This window comes from Pezoporus wallicus, unplaced genomic scaffold, assembly GCF_028554395.1.
Source record: "Pezoporus wallicus isolate ANWC-B61680 ecotype Strahan unplaced genomic scaffold, APGP_CSIRO_Pwel_v1 contig_3181, whole genome shotgun sequence".
In the NCBI taxonomy this organism is placed as follows: domain Eukaryota; kingdom Metazoa; phylum Chordata; class Aves; order Psittaciformes; family Psittacidae; genus Pezoporus; species Pezoporus wallicus.
The window spans coordinates 6559900-6584245 of record NW_026641700.1 but is presented as its reverse complement, the minus strand read 5'-3'; the positions used below and the strand labels follow the sequence as shown (position 1 = coordinate 6584245).

The window sequence follows — 24346 nt, the reverse complement described above, 5'->3', positions numbered from 1 at the left end:
TTTACATACAATGTTTTACTTATTAATTTTTACAGCTTCAGATTTATAAAGAATTTTTTAATCCTAATCTGAAAGAATTCTTCTCCAACCATCCCATTAGCTTCTGCAGCAGATCAAAGGATTATGAGGAAGTTATCACAAATCATTGAGAGATTACTAAAAGAAGCAATAATTACTAGTCTTAGATTTAAGGGTTTGTGTGAATTTGCTGGACCACCTTCAAGCATTTAAATACTTACTTTTTCTTGATATTAGAACAGATTTTGCTGAGTGCAAGTCCAGACTTTGGCAGTGGTGGTAGAAGTTTACTTATGAAGAGATTAGAAAGGCACTTCTCTCCAAGGCTATTAGTCCGATTCCAGCCTGGACTGGATTACCAGGAATTACTGTTAGCAGGAATCCATGCTTTTTAACCAAAAGTATGATGCCATTTTTGGCGAAGTGGATACATACCATTGGCAGAGCCACAGAGCAAAATGGTAGGAGATGGGGAGACCGGTGGTTCTCCTGCTGGCTCCTCCTCCAGCTGCAGCCAGGGAGCTCCCTCGCCCATCATGTGGTACATCGAGCCAGAGAGCACATCCTCCAGAGCTGCTGTTTCCATCAACATTCACCCTCCTTTTAATTCAGGTTTCAGTCTTGAAGATGGGAACCTCACTGATCCAAGCGTGGAATTTCAGTAGTATGGGAACCCTCGACACATCCAGCCTTGTTAGAAGTGTTCGAGGATGACGCACATGAAACAACTTCACACAATATATGCCAGACAGCAGTCCTTTGTAGTGTTCACCGTCGCTTACAATTCTTCTACAGGCTTATCCTCTCACCCAGTTATTGCATGATTAACAAAGTTCACCACAAACGTACAGTAAAGAGGCTGAGCTACCAGAACAACACTTGTGTACATCTGCAACAGCCAGATTTAACATAAAACTAGAATATAAACAGAGTATGTTATTCTGGATTACTGCAGTAGTTGCCTTTAAATGGACATAATCTCTAGGCAAGGCAGGAAAGCCAGTCCCTCTCAAAACCAGAATTATTAGGTTGAAGAATCTGTAAGCATAAACTCATGCTCCTTTTTAGTCATCTTCCTTATAGATGCAGTAACAGCTTTGGCACCCTTAGTGCCCTTTGGGTAGATGTTAAAAGGAGCAAAATTTTGAAGTAATGTATTTTAAATATTAACTTTTTTTTAACCAAACATTTATTAGATCTTTAGCCTAGTAGGCAAGTCAGAATTTTAAACAAGAAAATATGCAACCAGGAAAAAACCCAAACCAACCAATCACAACCAAGATCCAAGTTAAGAAGCGTGTATTTCTAGCTCTGATTGTTCCAAATACACATTTATTTTTGAGATATCCGTGTGGCGAAGCAATAAGGAGTAACAGAAGGAAACACAAAGCAAGAGACACAGAGAGGTCAAGGTTTTAAGAGACGGGGGAGAGGCAGACTGATTGTTAGTTTTGAAAGCCAGGTTGGACGGGCCTTGGAACAACCTGGTCTACTGGAAGGTGTCCCTGTCTGTGGCAGGGGGTTGGAACTGGATGATGTTTAAGATCCTTCCAACCCAGATCATTCTACGATTCTGTGATTTTAACAGTATCCTGTATTTATGCTACCACATAGTGACAGCCAGTGACAGCTCAGCCTAGGAGATTAATACTAATTTGGCATTTTTTCCTGCAGAACACTTATCTTGAGAACTTAAAACCACATAAAGCATCCCACAAGTACACAGAAAGCTGAGCAGAGATGGTTGTCCTCATTCCTGAAGTCCATGTGACTTCTGTGTTTTCAGGATAAAAAGGGTTTCTTTTATCCCAACGTACTGCTTCAGTGGTCCAGCCGAGGCTCACTGATCTCTCTCAGTGAAAATCCAAGAGACTGCTTGGATGAAGGCTGTGACTATCATGTGCCTATTCATTGGTACAAAAAGAGGAGGATTTCTTTTGGAAAGACTGAGGTTCCAGGATCACTTTCCAGAAATGAACAGCCCTCCACTGCGGTATGAACACCTTCTTTCCAAATACAAACCCCTCACCAGCCACAGACAGCAGTGTTCTTGTTCCCGGGAACAAGGAACCTTCTGTTCCGTGACCTCTCATTAAGAAAGCTGTCTCCGACCACAGTAGCTTGTTCTTTAAACAAGTAACGTTCCAGTTTCGGAGTAAGACCACATTCTAGTACTAGTCCCAATTATCACTTAACAAGGCACAGTTACTGTCCTACCTGTGCTGCCAGGTAGTAATGGAAGGATTTTCTTTGTTCTCTTCTGGATTTAAATAGGAACAACCAAACACCTGCAAATTGCCATCTACAGCCTCACTATGTAAATTCTCATGATGAGATAGAGTTCTGTGATTCATGTCTCATCTGAATTCCTAAATGGAGCATTAAAAGTTTGTAGTAGGACAGATGTTTTGCTCTTTAGAAGTTCACTCACAAAACTTAAAAATAATGCAATTTAATGCAGTGAAAAAGTTTTCTTCCTCAAAAGGTGAGTAGCAATGAAACGGAAAAGAGGCACAATTTCTGACTGACATAAGAAAACAAAGGTGTTTGACAGCCCTGTTTCCTGTATTTGCCTGTATGCCATACCCAAATCTCTTTAACTTTTACACCTCCATCATCCAGGCATACAGTGGATGTATGTAGCTCAGTCTCTGCTCCCCTGATAATGTTTCAAGTAAGGAGAGTCCCCTGCTATGAACTGCCCTGTGGCTACAAGCACCACACACTGAGGTAATGTCATCTTGAAGTCAAACAGAAATTAGTGCAGATAATAAAGGTATATTAATATCCCATTTTCTCAGTTTCTTTGGATCAACAAAAACTGGACAGTTTCATTAACAGAAACATTCAGTTACTACCATTTTAAATAACAGGCATGCTACCTGGCATTCGGAATCAGATTTTCCATAAGCGTATGAGGAAAATGGGTCTGCTTAGCCTTTGTATTTAAACAGATGCCGTGAATCTCGGGACAGACCAGTATGGAGTTTGAGTGCTGCCTGCATGCTCAGCTGAGGCACGTATGTCACTCCCACACTGCCCCATACTTGAAAGATTCAGAGGGAACAAAGTACAGAAATCACCATCTCCCCCAAGTCACCTAATTCTGCTCACAGACAAACACTGCAGTAGAACAATGAGCACAGGCACAAATGGCGAAGAAAGTGGTACTTAAAAGGAAGCCTAAAGGAATAATGATGTAACTGACATTTAAAATGCTTTACATGTAAATAGCTCAGCTTCACTTTAGAATGAAAATGCTGGCAAAGCCTTTGTGAAGTAGATTTATAAATTGTAACAATTCAACAAAAGAGACTTTGTCATTAATGCTCTGTAGATACAAATAAATTATTCATTAGTAGAACTCACATTTGCATTTTATTATACACCGTAAAATATACAAGAATCTTGAAGTACTGAAAGAGTGCAGGTAAATACAGTATTCAAGCAGTCACTATTTCTATGTACATGCTCATTAATTCTTCAAAAACCCCTCAAAATTATCAAATAGATCAAAATATTGTCCCGTGTTTCCACACTATGTTCAGAAAACCAGCTGATAATTTACAATATCATGAAGATTTCCAGGTTCACAATACAAAAAGGATAAAAAGGAAATTGGAATCAGTTTGTAGTAATTTATTTGTACTTTACCAGGACATGCAAGGATTCCTTGCATGTACACAGACAAAGTCACTTGAAAAGTAACACTTATAGTTAAAGCAGAGCCAAATAAAGTAAATATTCATATTTAACAGACAAAACTTGAGCTTACTTATGTCAGTTTTTTCATTCTTCAGGCAATTAAAAACCCCACAGTAGTCTGTTATAAATTAAAAAAAAATAAAAATCTCTGGGCACATCTGAACTACCTTACAGGGACCTGTTTCTGCTGTCTGCTTTCTAAATGGAGCACAACAAAGATACACAGCTCTTCCCACAGACCAGACACGGTACTTTATCCTCTAATAGGGAAATATACTTTTAAATTCACCTCCCCCACCCCTGTAACTCCAGGATAAGAAAAGAAAAAAAGTGACAGGGATATAAAATTTTAACCTTAGACACGAATTTCTGATGGGAGGATTGGACTAATTATTGAAAAGAACTCCCAGTCGCAGCAGGGTTATTGAGACATTGCAATTTTTATGTAGGTTCAGGATTTCCAGGTTACTCGTGTAGTTTTAAATTAAAAAAAATAATAATCTCAATCCAAACCCCAGAAATGAAAAAACAAAAAGAAGTCTAAAACTGTGCAACAATTACCGCTCCCCTCCCACCGCTCCCACCCCTCCCCTTGCTTATTTCACTGTACATGCTTCACCCTGACTTCACCTTGTTAGCTGGTTTAAATTTAGTATTATAAAAGTATGACAAGTTTGTTTTCATTTCACCTAAACAAAAAAGAAAATAAAACTTAAAAGCACGTCTGCTTTCTTTCACGGTACATTTAATAGTGTCGGAAGGCTTTCAGATGATTAAAAAAAAATAAATCAACATTTAAAACCAAATCTAAACTTCTTTTCCAGAAGTAATTAAGGTTTGGTTGAAACAACTTCTCAAATAACCTATTCCAGTTTTCACAAAAACTTAAAAACAAAAAAATCTTTTTAAGTTATTTGGTCCTTTGGCAATTTGCAGCACAAACAATGCCTCCTGTACCAAACTCATTTATTGCCTTCAAAATGGTTTGAGTTTCATTGATAATATTTCAATCTAGCATCCTCTGCGTTGTACAATAGTGTCGTTCATTTACATCAAGTAGGGTGCCCAGTCTGCAGAAATTACTCCCGGCACCAGAAACAGAATGGTAGAATACAGTTAAATAAACAGTTTTGACATTCTTTTTTTTTTTTTTTTTTTTTGCCATGGATTCCAAGTACTTATTCAAGAATTTCTGCTTCTTCTGCAAAATAAGCTCTTAAAAATCCTCCTAGAGTCTCACAGATATTTTCTTAATATGCAACCACATAAAAAACATCTTCTCAAAGGTCTGTCCTCTTTTTGTATTCAGACACTGATAGCTTTATGACAGCACAAGTCTGACCTTCCAGCGTGACAGTGAACTCTTCAGACCTACAAAACACAGCTTCTAATAGGTCTCAGAATCTGAGTCATTGAGTTCGTCCTCTTCTGTGTATGGATAGCCACCTTCCCTGCCAATGTTGTTGAAAGTACAGTATGAGCTATGGTCACTCCTCATGATGGGCAAGGAATCGAAGGTGACAGTTTTTGAGGTGTTGGTGTAATGATTAATGGCATTGAACGTAAGGGAAGGTAATGTACTGCTCGATGAAACAGGCATCATCGTGGCCAGAATGAGTGCGAGGCAGTCAGCCACATCCTTATTGGGCGCACAGGCCAAAGCTGGTGTGTAACCTAGGAAGTCAAGAGAAAACAAAACCTTCATTTAAAATGAGGACAATGTAAAAGTTTCCCCAAGATCATGTCATCTTTCAGCTGCAAAAGTATTTTATATCACTTAGTTCTGCACTGCTTTTTAAAAAAATAAAACACAACCACCATCAAATTAAATGTATTATCAATTAGAGTTTTTTAACTTTCAGTGACAAAACCAACCCAGGAGTTAGTGGGCTTTGTTAAGCGCAGTCAGACACTCCAGGCCAGCCAGAAAAGCCTGGCTATGAAAATGGTGAGGCAGTCACCTGGCTGGGGAGAGGCAGCTAAAGGCAACCAGGAGTGATGGGTGAAGGCAGTCACTAGAGAGCCGCTGCAGAAACTGCAGCTCAACATGTCAGGGACTTCTTCATCCAGAAGCTTCCACATTCACCACTAACAGTTATATTAATAAGACTGGCCTATCTCAGTAACAAGCTGGTTAAAGCATCAGGCCAGTTAACTGAAAAGGCAAAGTGCCCAGTTTCAGCCAACCTATACTTGATTACATTATATAGTAATATAAACTATAAACCTAGGGTCTAATGTCTATTTGAGGGATATCAATAAAGAAATCCACAGAAGTGTAAGAAATGTCAGCTGGACTAGCAGCAGCAGGCTACAACTTGCAGAGAGAAACTACTTGATGGTCCAACCGGTGTGGCCAAATTCCTGCCAGGCAACACTACTGTGACAAGCCCCATATGCAGGGGGGGCTCAGCTGTGGAATGATTTGCAGTCAGGTTATGTAATTGAAGTTTCTTCTGGGCAACTGTGCCTCTAACAATCCCCCAACATTTCTCTTTTTGCAGCTTCCCCCTTTGCTACCTACTTCCTTCTACTACTAAATGTCAGGAAAATAGCTTCCAATTCTCAGTGGAGATCCTTGCATTGCTCCTGTCTCTGGCTTTATGGCTTACCATTCAGCAAGGCACCTGAGGATTAGTTTTGGCACATGTCTTAGGGTATATCTACAACGCTGAGGCACTGCAATTGGCGGTGACAATAGCAGCTCTAGAAGCAGGGCAATCACATAAGTACAACCACACATAACAGCTGATTCTGCTGCCAAGACCCACACAGAAGTGGGTGGCCAGATCACCATGTAGCACCCTTGCTGTACCTCTCACCTCACGTGGTAAGATTTGCCCACTTTGAGCTGAACAGAAAGACTCACATTTGGGAGTAAACTCCTGCACCACCCGCAGTCCACAATTTAGAGGTGGTTAAACGTCCAGGTAAAAGGCACACAGGTCATTTAATATAATATGTGGCTTTAAAGCAAACTGCAGGATGGACCGCTATCCAGATCTTAGGAAGGCATGGAAAACGAGGCAGTGCCCATTCTACCACAAGCATTTCGACTGCTAAGGAATCATCTTTATTGCAGAAGTAAATCCAGGCCAAGTTTTAGGATAGAGCCCACGAGTAGTCACTGTGTTGTACAACTGCACAGAAGTTTTAAACCAGTAGGCACATTATGCGAAATAACTGTAGATGCAAATTGAGAAATGGCAAGCAAGGACAATCTTGCAGTTGATTATTTGCTCAGGACAGACCTTGTGCTTGATGCTCGGAACAGAGTAAGAAACAGTCCCTGCCCACAGGAGCATACAGTCCAAGGAAACACACGGGTATGTCAAGCACAAAACGCACCAGCTGACCATGCGATAGGGCCGTACAGAAGTGCAGCGCAGCAGATGTTTTCATTGTTAGTAAGGTATCACAGCACTTAAACAGCTCAGTTAACAGTCTGCAGAAGAGACACATTTTGAGAGGATTCAGAAGCAAGGGCCAGCGCTCACTACATGTGGGTGAAAACTGCATTTCAGGCACGTAAGGCACAACAGAAGGCTCAGAATTGATATTCATATGCATACAATATCTACAGTTGCTGGAGGTTGTATGAAGGTAAGATGACACACAAAGTTTATTCAAGCTGGCCATATTCAACACCATTTCTTTCACTAATGTGATCTGATAAAAGTTCAAAGAAGAAAAACAAGCAGTTATCTGCTACCTTTTTGGGTTTTTTGGTTTGGTTCCACTCCAGTCTGGGTCATGTCATTCCCCTCCCCTTTTTTTAAAAGACTGCGTCTTGCTAAGATCTCAAATACTCACAGTTATGCTCATTCTAGAACAGAGCACCACAGTTCATCATAAAAAACATTAAAGGCCAACATAAAGACTAAACAGATTACTTGTTTCTGTTAAAAGTTCTCCAAAACCAATGTTCATACTAATATTTGATGGTAGGTCTTAAGCTCCTGGCTTTCATTAAGTAGGAATGAAATATCACAGTTTTATTATTGCCTTAAGTAACTGCTTGCACCATGAAAGACTGACATCTGCATCCTCCACCACTTTATTTTAGTCTATGTTATTTTAAAATGATAAGAACAAATTATATTTTTATCTCTCTTAACTGCAAAGCGCTCATTTATACGTCAGGACAACAGTAGGTATAAATACTTAAGATGCTGGTAAAGGTACCAGCTCCACTTAGATACTCTTCCTCAGTTCTCATACAAAGCTCCCCACAATCCGTACTTGTAGGTGGGGCGATAGAAGCAGTGAGGTGAAGCAGCTACCTCGCACAATAGAGAACAGAGCCTGCGTGATGGACACTGCCTTAACAGCAGGGCTCCCCCAGCCCAGACTCAGAGCTGCTCCCTCCCTGGGGGCCTGAAAGGTTCCATGAAGGCACCCACAGGAAAATCAGAGGGTTATTAATGTGGTTAGTGCAAAGACAGCTCTCAAGATAAAATGAATGAAGTCTCGCACTTGGGAAAGAGAAGAAAGTCATCTGAGGCATGAGTAATCTCATAAGCATTTACAAGAAAAATTCCTTCCAGAAATCTGGAGATCTCCAACATAAACCAGAATATGAGTAAAGGAAGGACTGGATTCTTTTCCAGGGGAAAAAATAGTAAAAATGCCCCCCCTTTTTTCTTAAAAAAGCTTGAAAGGCTTTTCACTGTAATGATGAATCTAGAAAATAAGAGAAACCTCTGTGCTATGTAATTCTCTGGAGTTGTAGAGAATGCCTCCTTCTCACTGCTGTGGTACACATTAATATGACAACTAAAAGACAGATTGTAGCAGGAAATGCAGCTGGCCTAGTAAGTTAAATAGCAAAGGAAAAACCCAAAACAAACAAAAAAATGGAAAGTTGGTTAAGTGACCAAAAAAAAACAACCCAACCCTTCAGGTGGTATCAAATGAAACAAGAAGTTAGTAATCTCTTTTAAGACAGTCAAACTTGCATAAATAATTCAAACTCAATGCAATTTTTTTAGATGTGGGTCATGGCAAAATTCCATCATGACAGGTTGGGAAGCATGGGAAAAGAACTGAAAGATCTGAGTGAGAACTGCTACTGATGTCACTCCCCCCAAAATGCATGAATTGTACTCTTAAACCTTAACAACACCATTATTATTAATTATTTTAATATCACAGTTTCTCCAAGGCAGGTATAACAACAGCCCGTCGGTACCCTTCTGGGTCCTTGAAATGCCCTCTCCTGTCACAGTCCATGGCAAGGCTGCATGAAGCCTCTTGACCAGTCACAATAGGGTGCTTCTGCCACTCCTTCCCAGTTAGGCTGATTTCAGCCTACCGTACAGTCAACTCTTGGGATCCTCTTGTCACTCCAGAAATGCAAGAGGTTCTACCCCTTGACAGCTTGATGGCATCAGGGTGCACTGTGCACCGGTATCTACTAGAGCCTTATATTCCTGTGGGACTGATGTGCCAGGCCATTGAATCCACACAGTCCAGTAAATCCAGTTGTCCCTCTCCTCCACCTGCCTGGGGGCAGGAGCCCTCCAGTCCTGGTCACAGCATTTTCCATTTACTTCTTCACACTTCTTTCCATAGGATCAGCCCTTCTACTCCCTCTGGGGAACTGCCCACTGGAGCAGCAATTTTCTTGGAAGAACCCCCTTTTGTAATTGTGTTTCCTTGCAACTCATGTACTCGTGTCTCTAGAGCTAAGGCAGATTTTCCATCCCACTTCCTCATGTCTGCTCTGTGGGCATGCAGGTAAAATCACAGGGTACCCCATGGTCTGTACCTTCTATACCCTCTTAAGAAGGTCTCTATATCCTCTTAAGAATAGCTAAAATATTCAAAAGTGTTTATTTCTTCAGTCTGCTTTGCTAAACACAAAGCTTTCACCACTAATCATATTTCCTTTCCACTAAAATAAAAGTTTATCCTATATTTTTACTTTATGAGAACTGAATAAATTAATGGGTTTTGTTTTGTTTTTAGAAACACACTCCACCAGTAGATGGTAAAATCCAAGACAGGCAGACCTAAAGCAGAACCTGCCTATCCCTACTGCCAGGTTTTCCAACGAATGTAAAAAGTACAACTACGGAAAATCAAGAAGACTTTTGCAAGAGGTTTTGCAAGCCCACTGGCTTACTAATAATACTTACAAGAATTAGGAAATAAAATTAGTGACAGATGAACATTTCCCTTGCCCTCTCACAACTTAAAGTATCCATCACTTTGCACATACTGTACTGCAAGCTGGCACATTCATCCAACAGAAAAAGAATTCATTATGAATATTGTCAAGGATACTTAAAATGTTACAAACAAAGCAATTGCTATTAGAAAGAAAACCATGGTGAGGAACAAGATCAGGCAGCACTCAGTTACTTTAAAACATGAGCAGAAGTCTTAACATGTTGCAGTTACACTCCCAGGCTGCCAGAGAACCGTGACTTTTATACAAGCAAAGTTTTTTTGCTAGGTCAAAGATCCACCCTAACAACAGTCTGTCCAGCTGCACAATAAAAGCCCACATAAACATGAACACCTTCAGTTAGCATATTGTGATGAGAAACAGAATCAAAAGATAGGTTTCCCAATCTTTTCATTTTAGGGAGTTTCACTTAGCAGTTACCCATGACCACTATTTTAGACAAGGAATGATCTTTGTATCACCCATATCACTTTAAGCAGTGTAATCCCAGAAACAAAGTCACAGTAAACATTAAGAAAGCAAAAATTTTCCAAACTGGAAATACAATTAGAACTATTAATTAGGTACATCCCAACCCGATCCAAAAAACCCCAATAAACAACAAACCAAAAAACCCAAACAAAAAATCCCACAGCAAATCAACAAAAACAATTCCCAAACCAATCCCCAATCCCAACAAACCAATAACCAACCAAACAAAAAAAAAACCCAACCAACAAGCAAGAACATTCCCTCTCCACCCTCAAATCCCAGCTACTGCTTTCATTTAGGACCCATTGGGGTATGGTGTAAAAGCAGGAGCTCTTGAATGCTTTTAAAAACACAGCTTTGGAGGAGCATAGATGTCTTACAAGAAAATATGCAAATAAGAAGTCAGTAGATCTAATTTTCTTTTTGTTCTTACAAGGGGTAGGATTTACTCTCTGTAAAGCAGTTACTTTTTCCTACGTCTATGTACCAAAATACACTGAAGAGCCAGAAGCTTGAGACCAGTAACTGAGCTCTGTAATTTGTACTTGCTTTTAAAAGACACCAGTGTACCTACCATGACAAAATGAATGGCAATTCAATCCAGATTCTTAATAGCTGAAAGTTATGTTTTACTTTAAGCATTACTCAATGGTTCTTCTGACCATTCCCAGTATGCCAAAGCCAGTGTATTTACAGGGTATACATATTAACTACAAATGCAAACCAAATATTTCTGTGCTGTGACCTGCATTGTTCTGAAAGTTTTCACTCTCCTTACACTTCTACTGCTTTGCTAAAATGACCCATCACCAGCACATTTCTGTCCTATGGGTGAATGCACTGAAAGGCTCACGTGAAATTTCCAAAAGGTTATTGCTTCCCAGCGAGCTGAGTTTAAGATCACTGTTCCTTATGAGGAAATTAAGTTTTTCTTACCATTTTCATCGACAGCAAGTACACTTGCTCCCTTCCCTAAAAGCTCTTGAACTACAACCGTTAGTCCATTCCGAGCAGCAACATGCAGAGGTCTGTGAAGACAAGCAAACTCTTACATAAACCTTAGAACAAGATATTAAGTAAGATAGGTAGCTTGCATCTACTTAAATAAATATTAAAGTATTTATACTTGTATACTATTTACACATTATATAAATATGATAGATATAACAATTAAAACAGGAAAACCAGCAAAACGCTTCTCACTGCCAAGGAGCTCTACAATAACAATTGTGCACTTTCTTCTTTTTATGGCACCACACAGTGGGGAAGTAGCTACTAGAAAAGACCCGTCTACTTGTGAAATGTATCGTGTTAAGACCCTACTGTTGATAAATCCTTCGCTGAACTCCTGTAATAGATATTGTCACATCTGAGAGTTACTGTGCATCACCGGCAATAATCATTAGCATGCTAACAGCAGAGTTGTAGTCATATTTTATTGCACATAAATGCTTTTAAGAGAATGCAGAAGTATTTAATCTTCCTTTTAGAAACTACTATATTCCATTGTGACTGAGATAAAAAAAATATTTTAAGTGTAATGCAAGAAGCAAGAAAAGCAGATTACTTTTAGAAACCTGAAACTGTTAACCGTAACTCCATTTTACAGTGACTTGATCCATCAAGGAAAGTATAGCATTACCTCCAGTATTATAATTGTATCTTTTTCAAATGCAGCAGTTTTTCAGCAGTGGTTCCCACTGATTTAAAACCCTACCACCAGTCAGCAGGAACAGAATAATCAGCTTACTTCCCTTCTGCTTTATAGTGCTCCTCATTCACTTCAAGATTCTTAAAATTGCTTGAATTAACTGTGACCTATATTTTGATTTGGAAACAAGTGACTCAGACCAGAAATGCAAAAGATACAAATAAGGGCAGTGGTATCTACGGTGCTTATATTCAAGTATTAAAATTCAAAAACCACTGCACACCAGATACACTGAAAAATGTACTGTAATTAAAATAATTTTAATATAGAGGCAGTTTTAATGCCTATCTTGCCACAAAGGACATTAAGATGATTAGAAAGTCAGTTTAATTACTAAAACACATCTGTTAATATTTTAATAATATTTTAATCAGTAATATTTTAAACAACTGTTAAAATCTTGCAATTATATGAACATTTCATGGAGGTGTGAATATGTACCTAATTTTCCCCATGACATCCCTTGATCAGACTACATGAGCCAAGGCATGTGGGTGGAATTACATGAGCCTGCAGTAGCATACTTTCCCACCTCTGTTCCCATCTCATTATTGCTTTCTCTTCTCTGAATCTCACTTAGAGCCAGAAATGAGGCAATCAATCCCCTTCCTGCTTTCTGGTTATTTCATGCTGCTTGAGGTATGTTACGGGGAGCAGCAAGAGCAGAGGGAGAAGTCTTTAACTCCTTAGCTCAAGCTAATTTCTGAGAATAGTTGGAAGAACTGTGGGAGTTGACACATTCCAGAAGTGATGTAAGGCCAGAAAGATACATGAGTTACTTGTTCCAGTAATAATAAATTACTGTTTATTATTTCTAAATGATAGCATTATTATAGCAGTCTAACAACTCATGTACATAACTACATATCAAGTGTCAAATACTGCCTGTAACACAAACACATTCTTTAAAAGGAAAAAAAATGCAGTTATTTTAATAGCTCATCCTGACATATATTCCTTAGTATGACATACCACTATGTTTTTAAATTTTCTTTATGATTGTGCTAACAAAATAGGCTTAATTCTACTAGAGAGAACATCAAGAAATGTTAAGAATACTGTATTATCTGTAATATCGAACAGAAAATAGTCTTTAATCGTAGTAGGAACAGGTGTCTTTTGCTATCAGAAAGAATGCTGAAGAATAAAAGCATACTTCATCTAGATTTTTTTGTTTTAATTAGCTACCTTTGAAGAGCAATTCTTAGTTTGCCTTGAACAACTTGCAAACTGAAATGAGTTTTAACTGAAAAAATGCAATAGTTTATAAACCAGGAAAATACTGCTTTACAGGGGGTCTCAGTGGATCACATTAATTCCACACAGGATTCCCTGAGTCACAATGCTGTAAGATTTATTTATCGTACCTTTCACCCAGCTAAAACTAGAACTTTAAGTATGAGCAAAACACTTTTATTTCAAGTCGGTTCAACTCTTGGTACTTATTAAGCAATTAAAATTCAACCAATATGGAAAAAAAAAATCTGAAAAATCTCCTTCCTCTATGAACAAGACACACCTAAAAAACTCATCTGCAAAACACACTCACTGCTGATACGTACGTTTGCAAGGCTGCATTGGTGGCATTGATGAGGTTCCTATCCGTAATCTTCTCCAGTATTAACAAGGCACTAGTTTCATGACCCTTAATACAGAACAAACATCTGTCATATAACAAATACTCTTCAAAAATTGCTTTGGATGCCTTTTAACATTAACAAGTTATTATCTGCAAATAGTGCTCAATAACATTCAGCACTAGTAAGACTACATACACACCTTGCTGCAAGCCAAATGGAGTGCTGTGTTCTTAGAACTGTCTTGCAAAGTCAGATCAGCCTTAGCACTGCTAACCAGCACCTCTGGGGAAATAAAAGATTTTCCTTAATGTCTTATGTTTGTGCAAAATGAAAACATAATTTTGACAAAATACAGCCACAAGAACACTAACTATAAGGCAATTTTACCCACAGTATGCTTAACAAACATAAGAGCAGAAATACATAAATCTTTCTCTTTACCAACTGTATTCGTCTGTCCATTTTCTGCAGCCATCATTAAAGGTGTTTTCCCAGAAGAATCTACAGCATTTACTTGAGCATTGTGGCTGAGCAGAAGCTGTAGACATTCAACATGATCTGTAAAAGCTGCTGCATGAAGAGGAGTTCTACAACAGATCAAAAGACAATATGGCCATGTTCAGCCATGCTTTCTACTGTATTTAAAGTGGCATCCTGACTGTCATCCTGCAGATACAAAAGACTGGGCATTCCCTCCCACTGATCTTTGAAGTCAGTATTGCCTAAACTGTGACTGCTGCCTTCAGAAAGTCATCTTCAAGTTCCAAATAATTCCTGTATGTAGTTTATAACATAGATACAGAGACAGATACAGCTTGATTCAGAAAAATAAAATATATGTAAGATACTCCCTACCAAGTGATACAATTTAACATGCTCAACCTTGCCTATTCCAGCCCAAACCAGCATAGTCATAAAAAGCCAATTCAAGTTTATTGAATCAGAACAGGATTTTTAAAAATCTAAATTTTATTTCTAGCATAGAATAAAAAGAACATCTTCAAAGGATAAAAACAGGGAAGAGGGAGTTAACCTAAGTAACAAATATACCCCCCCGCATTATTACAGAATATTCTTTCACTGTGCATTTACACTCTTACCTTCCTTTTGAATCTGTTGAATTTACAATACCAGCACCTAGTGTATCAATTAACATTTCTGCAGCACCTTCATTGTCATTTATCCTACAATGAATTAAACAGGCTGTTATTTACAGAATGATAAATCTTTTGTTAAATACGGTAATGAAATCAATAAAGAATAATTTTGCAGTTCCTTACACAGCACAATGCAATGGACTGAAAGAATTTCCTTCCATTTTCTGGAAAATTTCTTGTTCCAGGAGGAGTTCTACACAGCTGTCGTGACCTAAAGCAAATAGAAGAGTTAGGTATCAAAATCAAGGAAAGGTCTGTTTATGGATTACAACAAAAATTATGTATCTAAATCAGACTAAGCAGTATTTTATTTGAAAGCTTCAAAGACACACTCTTTATATTTGATAGGACTACATTTAGGAATGAAGGCATTTTTAGAATCCTGAAAACCAAACTAACGTTTAACACTGTAAACTTTGTGAAATTTAGAAGAGATGTCATGCTGTCTGAAGAACATCCAGAACACTACATTTAGTTCTTTACATGTCCACATTTCCAACTCTTCTGTACATTCATCACTTAGTCTTCATGAAAACATCTCCACTATTTGAGGTTTAGTTTTGTTCCAATGTCTTGCTCAACAGAAAGAAAGACCAAGTTGATAGTCATGACAAAAGCTTGAGAAGAACGCATTCTACCTATCATACAATTATTTGCAAAATTCTATAGCCTGCTTCTGTACAGGTCACTAATGATTGTAACTGTTCGATCTTCGATGCATATATGCAGAGAATCTCAGTTCAACATTCACTGAAGTCTGAAGATTTGCATTTTCACAAGTCCTGTCAAAGTTTCATTCCGCAAATCAAGCATATTTCAGTTCTGTTTTATTCAGATGCTGGTCACTCATAATGGACCAAGCTGAGTTTAATTTAATGAATGTAAAAAAGAGATGTTATTCTAGTTCAAATTATCATTGTATTATGCAATTGCTTCAGCTGTGAAGACAGTTTAGTTAGTTATTAACTTAAAAAAAATGGGTAAAATGAAGCTCTAAACCATTACTTCTTGATCTATCATGTGGCTCAGGGGTGAAATAAATGAGAACCTCTATTATGTTGGAAATGAACACAGAACAAAATCTTAAGCAAAGGAGCTGAATAAATTTCCTACCTTTTAAAGCCTGCCTCATCCCCATATTCATGAAAAGTATCAGTGCAAAAAAAGATCAGTGAAGAAAAAAATAAATTTTATTCAATCACTTCCATTACTTTGGCTTCTTGTGCCTATCTAGACTGATTTGAAGCAAGTTTAAAAAAAGATTTAATCTGAAACCATTCCTTCCATGACTGTGAAGGTAACTTTTGGGGGGATGTGTGACACTTCTACTCACAGGTACTATGCTGAATTTCTTGAAAGACCCCTTGAGGCACAAAACTAAAAAGGCAGTTCATAACAAAAATGCAGTACAAAAATAAACACCTCGTATTATGGATTAGATGGTAATTCATTCCCCCTCAAGATATCATGTCTGTCATCTTGTCACATTGACTAATATAAACTGGAAGAGGAATGATTTTATATGTTGCTTTTGTAAGTAGTAATAATTTCTATCTCAATATCAATGAACACATTTAGACCTGTACTTGAACTTGAATGCATCTTACCATTATAGCAGGCCCAATGCAGTGATGTGTAGCCGTGATTGTCTGCTATTGCAGGTACTGCATCGGCAGATGCAGCTGACTGCAGGAGAGCTCCTAGAACACCTATATGTCCACATGCAGCTGACAAATGTATAGGGGTTCGTCCCCTACAGTCTCGCAATAAGGACTTAGCACCATGTTGAAGCAATGCTTCCACACACTCCTCGTGCCCAGTAACTGCCTGCGAGAGACAGACAGGTAATAGCAAGTTTGCAAATATTCATAAGAGCAACAGTGTATAACTAAAGCAAGAAATGTCAGGCAATTTCTTACATTTTTAAGTAATGACAAAATAAGCACAGTTATACTTTTTATTCCTGGAAACAGCCATTCTGTTGGAAAAATAGCAATGTATTATAATATTGATGACAGAATAATTTCTTGCAATAATACTGAATGAACTGCTAATCTCCAGGGCTCATTCAATTCTCTTATCTGGCAGACACTAAAAACAACCAGTACTGGCATATGGCATGCATCATCCTTTTCTTCCTCCTGTTAACACTAGCCCCCACCCCATAACAAGCTGTACTCTTGTGACCTCTCCAGTCAACACTTTACAGCAAGATTAAGAGACTCTATGAGTCCAAACCAATTCTGAGGGTATGTAGCAAACAGGCAAAAGCCAGACTTTCGAAAGCAACTAAAAAGACAATTAAAAACGAAGAACAGCAATAATAATGATAAATTCACTAACACTACATATTAAGTCTTTATTTTAAATGAATATGTGTAAAACTGGAAATGACAGAAAAGGAATATTCTCTTACCCCTCTATGTAATGCTGTCCTTCCCCACTTATCTTTGGCATCTACATTTGCTCCTTTGTTAAGGAGTGAATAAACGCAGTCAGTGTGCCCATTGAGAACTGACAACATCAGAGGAGTCCTAAGCAGAGAGTAAAATAAAGTGTAATCTACCTGGATATTAACAGACTACCATTCAGCTGAAATAGCACAGTTACTATCCTTCTGGTCAATACTGTTAAAATTTATATTATCAATTATCTTCTCTAGCACTAACTTTACTCCAAGAACGACATTTGTATTTCCTTTTTAGATTCCAGAAAACAAATATCCCTCTATCAGAAGGCCTGATTAAGGTACAAGAATCCATTTTTCCAGCATCTGGGTAATAAGACACATTTTAGTTTCCTCTCAACTGAGCAAGAACATTTTTCACCAACAATATTATGCTTATTGCAAAATACAAAACCACATTTATCCTAGTTGAAATATCTATTTATGAAAGTAATAAATTAAAAACCACCAATGTAAAACGTTTATGTTTTCCTTTTATAAAATGCAGTAAATTGTGAAGAACAGAATGTGTACAGTTTAAACTCACTGTCCATTTCCATCTTGAATGTCCACTGCATTCTGTGGTTCTGCATTTCCTATCAATAGCCGCAAACATTCTGAATGACCATTGGTAGCTGTAAAGCATCATAAAAATACAAGTTTTATATTAATTGCTTTTGAGTATACAGCTCAAACAGAATGGCAACCTGCTTTGACTAAAGCCCGTTACCTTGACAATGCACTGTGCAGCTTTACCATTGTTACAACTTCAATTTACAAAACAAAAACAAAAAAGAGATGAACACCAGAAAATGATTTCAGAAATCTGGCATTCTCAACTGTATAGTATTAAAAGTAATTAATTCCAACTGTCAACTGCCAACAGGTATTTGTTTTTTACACATAAATGAAGTTGCATACATTAACCATAATTAGAATATATGCTTATACAACATCCACAAGAAGGAGTAATTAAATACAGTAATTAGCATAACTTTTGCTTGTTTTAAGGCACAGGTAAACACATAGCTAGTCAATCATACACAGATTCTGTTAGTGAGTGTAGCATCTGCATAGTTATGAAATATTAACTGAAACCACATTTAGAAAGAGGGGAAGGAAATGTAATGCACAGAAGTAATTAACCCAGCAGTTAAAAAAAAAAAGGGAAAAGAAAAGAAACTAAGAATTGAGAAATCACATTTAAATGCAACTCATGGAAGATAAATGATTGCTTGTTGGAGGGGAAATTATTTCTGACATACAGCTGCTGTATTCAGTCCACGTAACAGTGACAATTCACGCTTCTCTAGCTGACAGAAATGCTAACAGAAGTTAGGAGAGGCTAAATCAGCTAAATGAGCTTGTACTCATGGACAATAAATTAAGTGGTTAGAATGATGATGTTTTGTACATAATGCTCTTTTTAGTGCCACATTTCTGAAACACTGTAACTAAAAATATCAATTTAAATAAGCCTTTTTTCAAAGACAGGGAAAAAAAGACTATATGATGAATGCCAGACTTTGAGAAAAATAGGCTTATACACATTTTCTAGGAAACCCAGCAAAAAAATATTGCAAAGGATTGCTGTTATTTTGAAAACACTCAGCAGTCATTCAAATCCTTGGAAAAAAACCAAAGGACAGTTTTCATGTCTCTTCTCAAACTGGCAAAATTCTCCAAGACTCCAGTCATATTTAGAAGCATTTTACTGCTAAGACAGGCAACACAATTCACATACCTAAATTTGGGCCTACAGTTTGGGCTGCGCAAAAGATGAGGAAAAGGAACATGTCACTGGGACCTGTCAGCACAGCTAGCCTAGCTAGCTGAATTGGCAAGAACAATTCACCCTTCCAGAGAGCAGTGTGGAACAGCACTCCTGCAACCAAAATGGTTAATACTGTTTTGTACCTGCAATGGCTTTGTTACACCTTTCTCAGCATAGCACATACCTTAAAGTCACTGTACATTCCTAAACACAACTTCTTAGAACATTAATGAGACTTCTAAATACAAAGATGATCCACTTGAAAAGCCAGTATTTTAGAGGCTGGAGGTTAGCACATACCTGCAGCATGTATTGGGGTCCTCTTTACAACATAATCTTTCACCAAGATTGATGCTCCCTGGTTAATCAGCACATCTACACATTCCACATGTCCCTTAAAGGCAGCAAGATCCAGTGGTGTCCTTCCATTATTATTCCTCACATCAAGGTCCAGCAGTGACTGTACCAGCACTTCCAGAGCTTGATGGTGGCCGTGATAGGCCTACAAGAGTAAGAAAATGCTTCAGTTTTCCTGTCCTTCTCATTTTTCCCTTTCTTACCAGGATTACAGAAAGGAAACAGTGAAAGCTGTTCCGTGAAGCAAGTTTGAAGTAAAATGCAAAAACTGTCCTGCAGAGCTCATTCAGGAATAGTAGCACATATTTCTGCATTTCATTTATTATTATTGATCTATTTAAAAAAAAAAATGAATAAACATGTCAACAACCACCTGCAATTAGATGAGCTAAAGAATGAAATACTTACAGCCAAATGCAGTGGACTTATAGGTGCTCTGTTGTCTGAATCATTCAGCATGTCAGTACCTGATGTTTCCATTAGCTTAGCAGAGAGAGAAAGTCAGAATAAGTGCAAAACCCCCCTCATCTTTAAAAACATTCAGCATAATTGCTACAGTTTCTAGCATACCCATATTGAAAATTAAAGAAAATTAAGAATAATAATATAAGATTACAGTTTCCTTAGCAATTCTAGATCTCCCTCAATTTTTAAGAGTCTGAATTGCAATGACTTCAACGCCCCCCTTATTCATGTCCCAAGATTAGTTGTTTAATTTTGCATACCAATGCAATAATTAAATCAGAAACTAATCTAAAATGATTACAACTCCTGAAGCAGCCATATGAAATAATATACATAAAATGCATACAAAGGGACAACAAGGACAGGTGAGAACAGCTGCAGTAGAAAAAAAAACCAAAAAACAAAAAAGTAAGCATTTAGATTAGGTGAAAAGACAGCAAGAAAACAATACAAAAAGCCAGAAGGCAGGACTGATTTCTCAGAATAGAAAAACATTTCCCAAAGAGAATAAATGGACCACAAAAAAGACACAAACATTATAAAATAGGATGAAAATAGCTAAGCATATAAATTTCTATTTGTTCCTTTCAGATACGCTGTAAAGTTTTAACTATTGCTCTTTTCAAGACCATATTTCAATTAGTACACTAGTAGAATTAAAATATTAAAAGCATTTGAAAAACACCAAATATATTCAGATCACTATGTTTCCTTTATCACACTTTTATGACATGGCCATATGAATGTTTAAGTAAAAAAAATAAATAGCTTAAAAATAACTTTCTATTTTAAAATACTGGATTGCAATTAAATCTAAACTGCAACTGAAATGAAACAATATGTCTATGCATTGAAGGAATGGCTGAATAAGTCTAAAAAGAAATAGCATTTTAAAAATTACATGTTACAGTAGTACTTTAACAGTGAGAAATAATGCACACTTACAACATCTAGAGGCGTTTCGCTTGCAATCTGCAATTAAAAACATGCAGAATGCAGTTTGAATACATTTGAATATAAAAGTATATTTGTATAAAACCACTAAGTTGTATAACAGAGGAGATAAAATTAGCATATCAAATAACATACACAGTTTTACAAAGGGTTTATTAAAAAATCTACCTGAGACTTTATTATCAAAAATTCTATTATGTGGCCATTAGTTTCTGTCACTATGGGAACTATTTCAAAAGGCACCCTTACTTTACAGGTTTTCCCTACATTTTTATTTGCTCCTTCAGACAACATTTGGGAAATTTCCTAACATTTCCCAAATGGGACAACCTTGGTTATAGTATTTCAGCCATAAGGAAAAAAATTAGCAGTATATTCTGAGTTAAGGAACAAAATAAAACTATATCCCACATACTCAACCAGTTGCCTCTTTATCTCAATGTATTACCTTTTTAGACCAGTGTCTAGCATCTTTTAGCTTCTCACCTTGCCCCTTTTAATTTTAAGAGTATCAAGTGCTTAAATCTCCTCACAGGGGCTGAAAATCACTCTTGACGTAGCTTAAAAATGAACAATCAAGGTGGAGGAACACTCTGGCCTCTATCATCCTATGTAAGAGCAGCTGTTACAGCTTTCATCTATGATAGATCTTCTTACCAATTCAAGACATAAGCGATGACCATAAGCAGCTGAATAATGTACTGCATTGTATCCTTGTTTGTCTCGGATCCCTGGATTGGCATCATTTCTTAGCAAGTATTCCAGGCACCTATTTAAATTGACATAAGCAAAACCATATATCTAAATGTTGAATTTCAACTTTATGCTAAGTGTCGAATTACTCAAATTCAACTGGAAAACAGAATACGGTACACAAGAACACTGATTTAATGTACAATACTGGCTAGGAGTAGAGAACACTTAACTCATTACACCAAGTCTTAAGGTCAAACACAAAGCTTCCAAAATTTGAATGAATCCTTTTCTGCAGACATCCTGCATCCTCTAAATTACCTGACTTCATTAAAGCTAGTATTTCATGCCTATTTTCCTCCTATCTATTACAATTGCAGTTACTTTTGTTAATATAAATGATTCCCATTTTTGTATGTTTTTTTTTTTGTAGCAGTACATTTTTCTGTACTTAATGTAGAAGGAAGAGAACCAATAGCTCAGTTTTTCATGGTCGGTATCCACGAGTCACACACGCATACGCTTCCAATACCAGACACTAATTTATCCATTTATTTACTCAGTAAACAGTTGTTGGCATACTTATATCCTACCATTCCTTACTTTCATTACACAAAGTTATAAGGCAGAACATGGTCATCACAATTTCAACTACAGCCATGAGGATGAAAGATTACTTTAAGTCATCTCCCTTTCCCTGTTTTTCTAAGAGATTCCATGTATGCACACTGGACAACTCCAACCAATCACACCTCTTATTAATAATTTTATGTTGTCTATCCTTTCAGCAACACTCTGCGAAGTCATCATCATGACCCTGAAAAACAAAAGCAGCCATCGCTGGCAGGAACACAGCATGACCCTGCAGCATCAGAACTCTGTATAAGGAAGGGGTCAGCAAACATAACAGAACAAGTTCATCGTCTCAGTGAAGTCCAGTACCAGCTGTGATGAAACAAACACATTTCAACAGGAGTAAGAGACAGCTGTACTTGGTCAAAGGCCTGGTAACCTCATGGGTAACAACACTGATTTGCTGAAGACCTGACATTTGCTTTTCCCGTCACAGGTTGAATAATGTACAAACCATGTGAGTGCAGATGAAAGGGGGGAAAAAGCTGCAGGAAAAACTATGAACAAGGAAATGTCCAGTTACAACATATTGTGTCTCATTACAAAGTTGAGAACAGGAGTACTCTCATTTTCATCATTTTGTGCCCAGCATAAAGGACTTAGGTAGGCAGTGAAAAAAGTAGAAAACCTCCAGTTTTAAAGAATAACATATGTAACGTAAGAGATAAGTAACTGCACAACAAGTTCAATGTACCTAATAAAAAGCTACTTGTAAAGCGTATCTATGTTTGTAACCAACTAATTCAGGTTTTCTTTGCCCGGTAAACAAATGCCTGGATTCCACTAATGGCAACTGAACCCACATGTTTTTATTTGAAATGAAACAGGATGAGATTTCTGAGAGTCCAGGGAAAGACAATTTGTCCCACTGAGTGAGAATTACTGTCCCTACATTTTATTTGTCCAGTCATCTAACTTTGTTAATTTTAATCAGTAATTTTGTATTAACATTCATGGCTCATTTATAAATGTTAAAAACTTCTGGCCTTTGCTATCTAAATCTCTATTTCTTTGTTTTCTCTATTTGTGTGCTCACAAAAAAAATACAATACACTAAATACTGCAGGAAGCAAAGTCTACTAAAAACCCTTGAGTACCCATTCTTTCCAATGAAAACCACATAATTATTTTTGCTGTTTCTTCTCATCCAGGAAAGAGATTGAATTTGCATCTTTTGCATACTTAACTGTCCTCAACAGGCCTCTTTAAAGGAGATAATCAAACTTTGTGAAAGCCCAGATAAGTTAATTTTATTTTCCATTTACTTACTGGTGTACTGCCTGTTAAATAATTCTAACAGAAAGAGCATGGGCTTTTCTCCCCTAAAATGCTGCTTAGTTTATCTTATTCTGCAAAGACGTTTCTTTCCCTAGTCTTGTCAAAATGAGGCTTACCGGTGTTTGGTCCAGATCAGAAGCATTTGTTAATAAACACAAAAAAGAAACACTTCCAAACAGGAACAAACCAGGAAATAATTTTCAACAAAACCACCCTTGTCCCTAAAATCTCTCTTTAGAGATGTCTAAACTATAAAAATGCCCCAAAATATCTTTGGAATTTCTATGTACATAATTTCCTGAACTTTTTTTTTCCCAGACTTTATATTCCAACTCAGTAGTCATTTTTAGCTTCATTCCTGTTTTGAATATGAGCTGAGCAGTTCTGGTTTTCCAGCTGTTACTAATCATCTTTCTGCATCAATAAAAAGCTTTTCCTCAGGCCATTCTGCTTTGTAGCCTGTCTTCTAGAAAGACAACTGTGAATCAGAAGGGCAATACCATGTGGCTTCCAGAGACGATTCTTTTGAGTTATCTCCCAAAGCTCTGCAGCACTGTCATCATCATTCTTGCTTGTGCCTTTTATAAGACAGATGGCAAAACGATGTCATCTGAAAAACCATTATAGTTTGGAGGTTTTCAGAGCAACTGTGAAGCTAAAATTAATACTAGCTCAACTTGCAAGGGGGCAATTAAAGTAAGATTGTCAGCAAACTCCAGCAGGAATTGAAAGTATATCTAAAAAGCAGCAATTTTGTTTTGAAATAAAAAGGCTTATACTTTAAATGACCATGTAAGTATTATTTGTCCATCTTTCAAAACTCAATCTGCAAGTTACATGCCACCTTGTTCATACTGCTACCTCACCTTTTAAAAAGTACCTTGTTAAACACGATGGTGTAGCACAAAGCA

General features: G+C 37.4%; 2 protein-coding genes across 7 annotated transcripts in view; one reads left to right on the top strand and one right to left on the bottom strand.

Annotated features, from left to right (window-relative positions):
* Positions 1 to 24346, top strand: part of WIPF3 (WAS/WASL interacting protein family member 3) — a 302270-nt gene that overhangs the window by 213527 nt on the left and 64397 nt on the right. The gene's annotated exons all lie outside the window — the stretch shown is intronic.
* ANKRD28 (ankyrin repeat domain 28) overlaps positions 4452 to 24346 on the bottom strand; it is a 116567-nt gene continuing 96672 nt past the window's right edge. For 2 of the 4 annotated variants that reach the window (XM_057424904.1, XM_057424903.1), the window contains exons 15-28: positions 21489 to 21600; positions 20823 to 20849; positions 19821 to 19895; positions 19356 to 19557; positions 17829 to 17916; positions 17252 to 17369; positions 16443 to 16662; positions 14959 to 15046; positions 14779 to 14862; positions 14120 to 14265; positions 13878 to 13960; positions 13661 to 13743; positions 11324 to 11415; positions 4452 to 5397 (exon numbers count right to left, since the gene is read on the bottom strand). In XM_057424904.1, the coding sequence (XP_057280887.1) occupies positions 5111 to 5397; positions 11324 to 11415; positions 13661 to 13743; positions 13878 to 13960; positions 14120 to 14265; positions 14779 to 14862; positions 14959 to 15046; positions 16443 to 16662; positions 17252 to 17369; positions 17829 to 17916; positions 19356 to 19557; positions 19821 to 19895; positions 20823 to 20849; positions 21489 to 21600 (1705 nt within the window). In that variant the 3' untranslated portion in view covers positions 4452 to 5110. Of the gene's footprint in view, positions 5398 to 7071; positions 7169 to 11323; positions 11416 to 13660; positions 13744 to 13877; positions 13961 to 14119; positions 14266 to 14778; positions 14882 to 14958; positions 15047 to 16442; positions 16663 to 17251; positions 17370 to 17828; positions 17917 to 19355; positions 19558 to 19820; positions 19896 to 20822; positions 20850 to 21488; positions 21601 to 24346 lie in introns of those variants that run through there. The other 2 variants (XR_008974298.1, XM_057424905.1) reach the window with 2 other exon arrangements.